Source organism: Papio anubis, chromosome 9, assembly GCF_008728515.1.
Source record: "Papio anubis isolate 15944 chromosome 9, Panubis1.0, whole genome shotgun sequence".
NCBI lineage: Eukaryota > Metazoa > Chordata > Mammalia > Primates > Cercopithecidae > Papio > Papio anubis.
Genome location: NC_044984.1, coordinates 51,141,530 through 51,151,878, shown reverse-complemented (window position 1 = coordinate 51,151,878; position 10,349 = coordinate 51,141,530). Strand labels below are relative to the sequence as shown.

The 10,349-nt window shown below is 46.9% G+C and overlaps 1 protein-coding gene across 3 annotated transcripts in view; it reads left to right on the top strand.

The window, feature by feature from the left end:
* The first annotated feature begins 4,115 nt into the window (after positions 1-4,115).
* GLS2 (glutaminase 2) overlaps positions 4,116-10,349 on the top strand; it is a 19,117-nt gene continuing 12,883 nt past the window's right edge. The window contains exon 1 of one of the 3 annotated variants that reach the window (XM_003906608.5): positions 4,116-4,680. In XM_003906608.5, coding sequence (XP_003906657.1) covers positions 4,499-4,680 — 182 coding nt within the window. In that variant the 5' untranslated portion in view covers positions 4,116-4,498. Of the gene's footprint in view, positions 4,681-4,721; positions 4,919-10,349 lie in introns of those variants that run through there. The other 2 variants (XM_021922516.2, XM_009180967.4) reach the window with 2 other exon arrangements.

Here is a 10,349-nt window from a genome sequence, read left to right as displayed (position 1 = left end):
ATGTTGTGCTTTGGTTCGTTGCATGTAATACCTGCATCATTCATCCATGACTTTTTACATGGGGGTTTCCAGTCCAGAGGTTCTCCAACCATCCATGTATTAATTAGGTGGTGTTTGACTGATTATATAAGACCCAAGCACTTGTTTTACTTTTAGTAAAAATACATTTATCTTTACAAATGGAAGCCCAAGGCCATGTAGAAAAGGTTTGTAACAATAGTATGTTCCTTGAGTGTGTAGAAAAATTAGACAATCATGCCTACTTGGACAGGTAACATCTCTACTTCCCAATTGAACAGTGGAACAGACCGGGTGCAGTGTGTGGCTCCACACCTACCAATCCCAGGACTTTACACTAGGAGGCTGGGCAGTGGGTGAAGATCCAGGTCCAAGAGGAGTTTGCAGTGTGCCTGTATGGTAGAAACTTCATCACTACTAAAAATACAAGTGGCGTGGCATGTGCTGTGGGCACCTGTAATCACTTCCTTTGCCAGAGGCTGTGGTAGAGAAGGAGTGCTTGGATCCAAAACAGGTGGCCCGTGGGCAATCCATCATGCCCTCCAGTCTAGATGACAGGCCGAGACCCCATCACCAAAAAGGCGAACAAATAGGACTTTTCTTATCACCAAAAGCCAGCAATCTCAACCCATCTCATTTCCCTCTCCGAGGGGTTGGCTTTTTCCTTTTTCTTTTTCTTTTTAGAGAGTCTGGCTCTATCACTTTAGGCTGGAGGTGTGCAGTGGCTTGGGATCTCAAGCTCCGCCTGCAAGCTCGCCCTCCTGGGTTCATGCCAGCCTCGTGACACAGGCGCCGCTCACCTGCAGCCTAGCTAATTTTGTATTTTTATTAGAGGCAGGGTTTCACGCATAAGCCATTGTATAGATTTCTTGATGACCTCATGATCAACCTCAGCCTCCAATGCACAGTTCCCCAGGCTGAAAACCCTTGACCTTTTTGGGTGGGTTTCCTCTGCTTGCTGGCTGGAGTTACAGGCTGCTTTTGGCTTTAATCAAGCTCCATAGCCTCCACACACACCTCCCGGCTTCCAGAGCCAATTCCTCCTCTGCCTCAGCCTCCCACAAACCTTCCTGGGATTATTTAAGCCTTTCTATTGCCACATCCATTTAGTACTTTATATTAGAGTCAGTGCTTCCATGTGAATGGTTGGTCGAACTCCTGACCTCAGTAATCATTAGAGCCTCCAAACTTTAGGATTTCAGAGTAGGCGTGAGCCACCCGTACCGGCAGCCGTTGCCCTTTGCAAGACAAAAATAACCATTCAATCCTCTCTCTCCTATCAAACTCTGCTTTAGCCGTGGATATTCTTAAAAATCCCTTTCTTAAAGAGGCCACCACTTTCTTTTCAGTTAATGAAAATCCACCGATATTGCCGCTGCCCCTGTCACTGGATTGGCTATGGTTTGCACTGGAATTGAGCTTCTCTAGATGGTAGTATTTTCAATTAAATGAGGCAAGAGGACCTGACCCTGCCAAACTGTGCCACACATAAAGGTTAGCAAGCTTGTGCATTTCTTCTCATTGCTGTCTTATACTTTGGTACAGCACTCCTCCCAATCATCATCCACCAGTTCTTGCTCCATCATCCTCAGCACACAAAGACAGCAATAAGCCCATGGCCCCAGGAGGAGGATTCATGTCCAAGGTCAAGTGCAGCTTTGGAGACTGTTCTCTCTAATGAACCTCTGTATATTTCCATGCATAGATCTTCTTCTTTTCTGACAGTTCCTATTGGCCGGAAGGAGTACAAGGAAAGAGAAGATGAAATTCACAGTATATTTCTAATTTAAAAAGGAGAGAAATGGAATTGGAATAAAGGAAGCAAATTAATTCAGGTGTACTGAGAATTCATGCCGGTGGTATTTTTCCTCTTCCAAGACAGGGGTAAAAGCGCTTCAGATGTAAATAATGTCTTCCTGCCAAACAAAAGAAATTTTTGATTCATCTATTGCATACCATAGAAAAACTAAAATACTGAGATTCATGATTTACCTCATATTTCAAAACCCCAAGAACTCTTATACACTCTTAGGCAAAGAGCTAAGCATAAAGCAGCAAGCTGCAGTCCCAAGGTGGGCAAGCTTTTTCCCGGATGGGGAGGCAGATGCCCAGCAGGCTGGGAGAATGACTGAAGAAGAAAAACAAGCCAAAAACAAATCTTCTCCCATGGTTTCCAATACAAATAAGCTGCCCCTCAATCCCTCGCCAAGGCCCAAAGGAGACTGCCTTTTCCCCGAGCCACCATACTGGTTTCAGTATTTGTTTCCAGGGCACCACTGAAACTCATTTGTTGGTCATGCATATAGAATGGCACGCAGTGGCTCTATACCCCTATCAATTCCAGCAAGCTGCTGGAGGAGGAGGAGGCTGGTAGGCATTGGGATCTCATCTGAGTTAGGGGTTTGACCAGCCCCCACCTGACCAACATGGCCCGAAACTCTAAAAGTCCTCTCCTGAGCCATAGATGTGTAGCTGGGTGAGAACATGCCTGTAATTCCAGCTACTCCCCAAGGGAGGCTGGGGGCCGGTCTTGAACCCAGGAGGCTGGAGGTTTGCATGGTGGGGGCTCTCATCATTGCACTCAAAACTTGGGCAGGCAACACCATGATCTCAAAAACTAAAAAGCTAGGTGTGTGTCATTTTGCCCCCACACACGGGCGCGGGCCAGCCAGCCTGTAATCCCCAGCACTGAGGGGCGGGGTGACTGAGGAGGATCAGGGATCAAGAGGCCAGAATATGTATCCTTCACCAGTGAAGCCATTCTCTACTAAAATATCACCTTCACTTCACCATGAAGCTGAGTGCCTGGTGACCACCTATAGTCCCCAGCTTCCTGGGAGGCTGTGAGGCAGGAAGAATGTCAGCTGCGGGAGACCAGGGGAGGCCAGGCCACGGTGACTGAGATCCAGCTTCCCCAGCCCCACTCCAGCCCTAAATGGCGTAATGCAGGCCTCGTCCAAAAACCAAATGTCTTTGCTTAAACCTTCCCAGAAACCTCCTCCCAGGAAAAAGGCTCCATACCATCTGTCTTGCAAATACCTCATCTTTGAGAGATTTGGTCCTCTTGGATAAATTCAGTGTGCCTTAAATTTTTGGGAAGAGGCTGCACATGGAAAAGGAAGACTTTGGGCCTTCGCTCCAAAATAAAATAAAACAATGCTTCGGTCTACTTACTGGCTTTGGTGCCCTAGCTTTCTGGGTTGCTTTACCTTGTATAGAAAGTCTTAATTTCAGTCTTCGTTCTCCCCCTTCGAACAAATTCATAACTTCACCTGCCTGCGGTCGGTCTGTCCTCTGGTAAGAGGGAGAGAAACGAAGTGGTTGGCACACCATGGGCACTCAATAATAGCTATTATTTACATAATGAGTCCCTACTAAATATGGATGCTGGGTTAGGCGCTGCCCAGATACAAGGTGAAAATTCTAGTTGCAAATGGCAAAAGTCCTGAATGTTCTTAGATTTCAAAATGCTTTTTGTACATCGCCTCTTTTCTGTCCGTGAGGAGGACAACGGCAAACAATTAAAGTAGGAAAAATGTGGGGAGCACTTCACGGTTTATAAAATATTTTTCTGCGTGCCACCTTATTTTAATGTTTTAACTTTCCAGATTTTAAAACAAGTCCTACACCAAATAAATGGTAGAGGGACACAAACTGGAACCAGGCATCCTAACCGCCAGAGCGACCTTCCCGCCGCCTCATGCCTCCCTGAGGTGCTGGTCGGCTGCTTCTGCCCGCGGTACCCAGCAGCCATCCTGCTCTCCACTCAGCACCACGGCAGGTCGGCCGCGGGCCACGCTACGCGCCGGATTATTGGGCGCTGGTTTGGCCTTCGGAGGTCGAGGCTCTCTAAGTGACCTCCTGAACTGGGCTCACTCTTACTTGGCCTCCTCTCTCGAGGCAGCACCCTCCTCTCTAACGAGAACTCCATCGTTCGCAGCCCCACGGTGTCCCCGGAGAGCGCCTCCCGCCCCCACCGGCTTTGCCTCAGCTTGTCCTCGCCTTTCCAGCCCTCAGCATCCGCGGACACCCGCGCTCTCGGGGTCCACGCGGAAGCGCTCGCGGGGCCCACGTGGAAGCACCCGCAGGCTGTCGCAAGAGCCTACCGTCTTGCTCTCATTGGGCAACCTTACCCTTTCCCCGCCTCAATGTTTTTGCTTCCTCAGTGATTGGGCCTGGGCATTGTCCATTCCAGCTCCCAGGCACCGCCCTCTCTCCACCCACTGGGGTTCTCCTTTATTCCCAACGCTCCTCACCTAGCCCCTGTCCTGAGGGTGTGCCTAACCCTGGAGCCAGCTTTAAAGGGGCAGGCCCCTCCTCCTGCCCCAGCCCCACCCACCGGGCCCCCCTTCTCGGTCTTTCAGGCCCAGAGCTCCCTCACAGAACTCCCCCGCACCTTGTCTCGCCCGCTCCGCCTCTCCTTCTCAGCCACAGCTAGAGGTCCTGGGCGCACCTGCAGAGCCAGCGGCTTGCTGGGGGCATGCGCTCCATGAAGGCTCTGCAGAAGGCGCTGAGCCAGGCCAGCAGTCACTGCCGGCGGGGAGACTGGGGTCACCTGAGCCGGAGCCCCCTCCTTGGCGGGGGCGTCCGGCACCACCTCAGTGAGGCCGCGGCCCAGGGCAGAGAGACACCACACAGCCGCCAGCCGCAGCACCAGGATCAGTAAGGCTCCTGGGACAGGGCAGGGGACGGGCTTGCCCCAACTCCCACTGTGGTCCTCGCTAGTTCCCGAGTGCCCTCCCCAGGCAGCGTCCCTCATCTCCCCTCTCCTGGCTCACTAGCCCTGGATGCCTTTTCCTTTGGATGTGGAGCTTTGGGTACGCCGCGTTCGGGCGGTAATCTGCAATCTGCCTGGGAGTGCGTTCGGGCAAGCGGGTCCTGGGGATGGCGCCTGTCCAAGGTGCGCAGTTAACCTGGATCACAGATGCGCCCCGAGTGTTACTTGGTTCACGTGTCTGAGTGCAGGGCCGGGCGCACGCCGCCCGTCCTCACCTTCCCTCGTCTCGGTGTATATTTTAGGAGATGCGTGGGTGTGGAACAGCCTCCTGCCTCAGGTCCAAGTGTACTGGGGTCTGTCTGTGTGTTGTGTTTCTGCGTGTCCTCGGTGGGTAATGTGTGATGCTCGTGTGTTACTGGTGCGCAGGTACGTGCATAAGTGTTAGGTGTGTGCGTAGTAGTGCTCCCTGAACAGCAGAATGGGGGGGGGGGGGATTTTCCAAACTGGTTGTTGAATGGGGAGAATATTTGTAATAGAGGAAAAGTCTGTAAGACACAGATTTCCCAAACCAGAGCCAGTCAGAGCTATTATTTATGCTGCCCAGGCTCCGGAATCTAAAAGGTTCTTTCTTTGGGTACTTCTTCCGCCCAGGTGGCCAAACTTTTATCTTCCCCACCGCCTAGGACACACTTGGTGGCTGAGCCTTTTTCTCCGAGACGCAGACGGTGCTGAACAGGAAATCTTGTCCTCCCCAGAGGGCCAGCATAGACACTGTTCAAAGAGCCATTGCTCTACTGTAGCAGGAACAGGAAATGGGCCATCTCCTTCATGACACTCAGAAACATAGACACTATCAGTAAAGTAGCCAGACTGACACAACACTACCTCACCAACTACTCGAGTCTCTGTCGTAAGGGACACCAATAGGTATTATTTATTATTAATGACATTATGCCGTACTTTTCTTTCTTTCTTTTTTGAGACAGAGTCTCACTCTGTCACACAGGCTGGAGTGCAGTGGCACCATCTTGACTCACTGCAACCTCCGCCTCCTGGGTTCAAATAATTCTCCTGCCTCAGCCTCTAGAGTAGCTGGGATTACAGGTACGCGCCACCACACCCCACTAATTTTTGTAGTTTTAGTAGAGACAGGGTTTCACCATGTTGGCCCAGCTGGTCTTGAACTCCTGACTTCAGATGATCTGCCTACCTCAGCCTCCCAAAGTGCTGGGATTACAGGCATGAGCCACCATGCCCGGCCTTTTCTTTCTTTTTTTCATAGTCATGGTGTCTGCTTATCCATATTACACAGTACTTTTCCATCAGCTTCTTCTCAAAGAGACACAGAACATTTAAAGGATAAGCCCTCTCCCTCCTGTTCTAGTCTCCACCCCAACTTCCTCCCAGATATTCACCATGGGAGAAATAAGGTGGGATACAGCAAAGGCTGAACTTCCCTCATCTGTCTACCTTCTGCAGAGTAGGGAACTATAGGTATCCCTAGTTCCCCCGCCACACACCTCCTTATCCAGGGGAGTCTGGTGATGGAAGTCTTTTCAGGGGACCTTGTTTCTTCTGCCCAGGGAACCCCCTGTCATATCCTTGGACTGGTACTCCCCATGCAGAAAGGGTTGTGAGCACTGGAGAGTGATGTGCTCTGGCAGTGTGACACCATGATGGGGTGGGGTTCCTGTGTTTGGCGGAGGAAGGAGAGCAGCAAAGAGGAAATGCGCTGTTATTCGGGTTATTGTTTGTTTAATATTTAGCTATTTAGCTGTATTTATGACTTTTTTTTTTGGAGACAGAGTCTCTTTGTCGTCCAGACTGGAGTGCAGTGGCGCAATCTCGGCTCACTGCAACCTCTGCCTCAGCTTCCCGAGTAGCTGGGATTATGGGTACCCACCACCATGACTGGCTAATGTTTGTATTTTTAATAGAGACGGGGTTTCACCATGTTGGTCAGACTGGTCTTGAACTCCTGACCTCAGATAATCCACCCGCCTGAGCCTCCCAAAGTGCTGGGATTATAGGCGTTAGCCACCGTGCCCGGCTGTATTTATGACTTTAAAAGAAAAGTAAGAGTATCAAGAGGAAAATATCCCAACACAAAGAAATGATAAATGTTTGAGATGATGGATATACTAATTACCCTTACTGATCACTATAATTCTATGTATTGAAACATCGCTATGCATCCCATAAACATCTGTACAATTATGTGTCAATTAAAAAAATAAATTTAGAGCCAGGCGCAGTGGCTCACACCTGTAATCCCAGCACTGTGGGTGGCCAAGGTGGAGAGGATCACTTGAGCTCAGGAGTTTGAAACCAGCTTGGGCAACATGGCAAAATCCTGTCTCTACAAAAAAAAAATATATACAAAAATTAACGAGGCATGGTGGCGTATGCCTGTAGTCCTAGTTACTTGGGAGACTGAGGTGGGATGATCACTTGAGCCCTGTAGGTTGAGGCTGTAGTGATCCATGATTGCACCACCACACTCCAGCCTAGGCAACAGAGTGAGACACTGCCTCAAAAATAAATAAATAAGTTTATTACTTAAAAAATTTAAAAAGAAAATAAAGATCCCAGTATTAGAGATAACCAATTAATATTGTGATATAGTCATATATATCCTATGTATATATGTAATTTAACAAAAATGGGATAGTCATATTCTTGAACTTACCTTTTCCATTTATGAACAGCTTTTAATATCATTGAATATGTATGACATTGTCATTTTGTAATTTTAAAAGATTCCATTGTTTGAGGTATCATAGTTTAAATAACCAGTCTTCAATTTGGTTACTATATACTCTTGTACACTTGTTCAATTATTTCTTAAATTCCAAGGAAATTTTGCTCCCCAGAGATAATCTGATGTCAGTGATATCATGTATAGTTTTCTAGAGATATTTTATGCATAAAATACATGCTGATATTACTTTACTTTTTTTATACAAATGGTATCCTAAACACATTATTCCTGTACCTTGGTTTTTTGGTATCATACTATATACATTGCTCTTGCACCTTGCTTGTTTTCCCTCAAGATTACATTGGTGATCCATCCATATCTGAGGGACATGCAGTTTTTTTAGGCTTGTGATACATTCAGTGGTATAGCATTATTTCCTGTCTTCTGTCAGCTTCCAGGGACAGAGTCCTGAGTCCTGCCTTCAAAGTGTTCCTATATACTTTCCTTCTTGAGTTATCCCTCAGATAGCTTTTCTCCTCCTCTCTCCATATAGACCCTAGCTTCATTGTGACAACCAGATTTACCCAGAAGCAGGAAAACTCTTCTGGTGTTCCCTCTTCTGGTATTTCTCCTGACTCCAAACACACACATGCCTAGTCTATGCCAAGCTGTTTGAGTCTTATTTTTTAATCCATTGTTTCAATAGATAATATATTCCATATGGTTCAAAATTCAAAATATACAAAAGATAGTGAAAAGTATCCCTCCCATCCCTTTTTCCCAGCACCTATGTCATCTCTGTAGAAGATGAATCAATCTTACCTATTTATTTATTTATCATGAGATGGAGTCTCACTCCGTTGCCCAGGCTGGAGTGCAGTGGCGTAATCTTGGTTCACTGCAACCTCTGCCTCCTGGGTTCAAGCAATTCTCCTGCCTCAGCCTCCTGAGTAGCTGGGGTTACAGGCGGGCGCCACCACACCAGCTAATTTTTGTATTTTTAGTAGAGATGGGGTTTCACCATGTTGGTCAGGCTGGTCTCGAACTCCTTACCTTGTGATCTGCCCACCTTGGGCTCCCAAAGTGCTGGGATTAGAGGCATGAGCCACCATGCCTGGCCAGTCTTACCTATTTCTAACTAAATGTTCATCCAGAAATATTCTGTGCCTGAATAAGCAAACACATATATATTTTTCCCTTTTAAACCTGTGCTTCAACCTGAGAAAACTGATAAAGAAAAAAAAGAAAAAACAAATGAAAACATAAAGCTAGCACTAAAGAACTTATTCATGTAACCAAACACCACCTGTTCCCCAAAAACCTATTGAAATAAAAAATAAATTAAAAAATAAAAATAAATAAAGCTGGGCATGGTGGCATGCACCTGTAGTCCCAGCTACTAGGGAGGCTGAGGCAGAAGGATCACTTGAGCCCAGGAGTTCAAGGCCAACTTGAGCAATACAGCTAAGCTAAACTCCATCTCTAAAAACAAACAAACAAACAAACATAAATACTACCATACTCTATACACTGTTCTATAACATACTTCTTTTAGTTAATATTATATCTTAGAGGGAATTCCATATCAATACTTAGAGCATACCCCAATTTCTTTTTTTAATACTGCATAATATTCCATTACATGAATATACCATAATTAACCAGTTCCCTATTGTTGCACATCAGGTTGTTTCTAATCTTACTATTACTAACTACATAGTGAAGGCCGGGCGTGGTGGCTCATGCCTGTAATCCCAGCACTTTGGGAGGAGGAGGTGGGCGGATCACTAGGTCAGGAGTTTGAGACCAGCCTGGCCAACATGGTGAAACCCCGTCTCTACTAAAAATACAAAAATTAGCTGGGCATGGTGGCACGTGCCTGTAAATCCCAGCTACTTGGGAGGCTGAGGCAGGAGAATCGCTTGAACCCAGGAGGCAGAGGTTGCAGTGAGCAGAGATCACGCCATTGCACTCCAGCCTGGGTGACACAGCAAGACTCCGTCTCAAAAAAAAAAGAAAAAACAACAATGTGATGAATAATTGTAAATATGTTATTTTTGAGGTGTGTAAGTGTACCTGTAGGACAAATCCCTGGAAGTCAAATTATTGGGTCAAAGATTTTTTTTTTAAATTTTATTGTTTTATATATTTTTAAAATTTTATTGTTTTATTATTTATTTATTTATTTATTTATTTATTTATTTATTTTTTGAGATGGAGTCTGGCTCTGTCGCCCAGGCTGGAGTGCAGTGGCACAATCTCAGCTCACTGCAAACTCCGTCTCTGGGGTTCATGCCATTCTCCTGCCTCAGCCTCCCAAGTAGCTGGGACTACAGGCGCCTGCCACCATGCCCGGCGAATTTTTTTTTTTTTTTTTGTATTTTTAGTAGAGACAGGGTTTCACTATTTTAGCCAGGATGGTCTTGATCTCCCGACCTCGTGATCCACCTGCCTCAGCCTCCCAAAGTGCTGGGACTACAGACATGAGCCACCGCGCCTGACTGGGTCAAAGATCTTTGAAGGGTCTTAATCGAAACTGGCTGTCATATTTGGAAATAATCTGATAAAATAACTCCGCTTGTCTGGGTGTGGTGGCTCACGCCTATAATCCTAGCACTCTGGGAGGCTTAGGTGGGAAGATCACTTGAGTCCAGGAGTTTGAGATCAGCCTAGGCAACATAGTAGATCCCTTTTCTACTTAAAAAAAAAACTCCTCTAAATATTTTTTTTTTTTTTTTTGAGACGGAGTCTTGCTCTGTCACCCAGGCTGGAGGGCAGTGGCTGGATCTCAGCTCACTGCAAGCTCCTCCTCTCGGGTTCATGCCATTCTCCTGCCTCAGCCTCCCGAGTAGCTGGGACTACAGGCACCCGCCACTTCGCCCGGCTAGTTTTTTGTATTTTTTAGTAGAGACG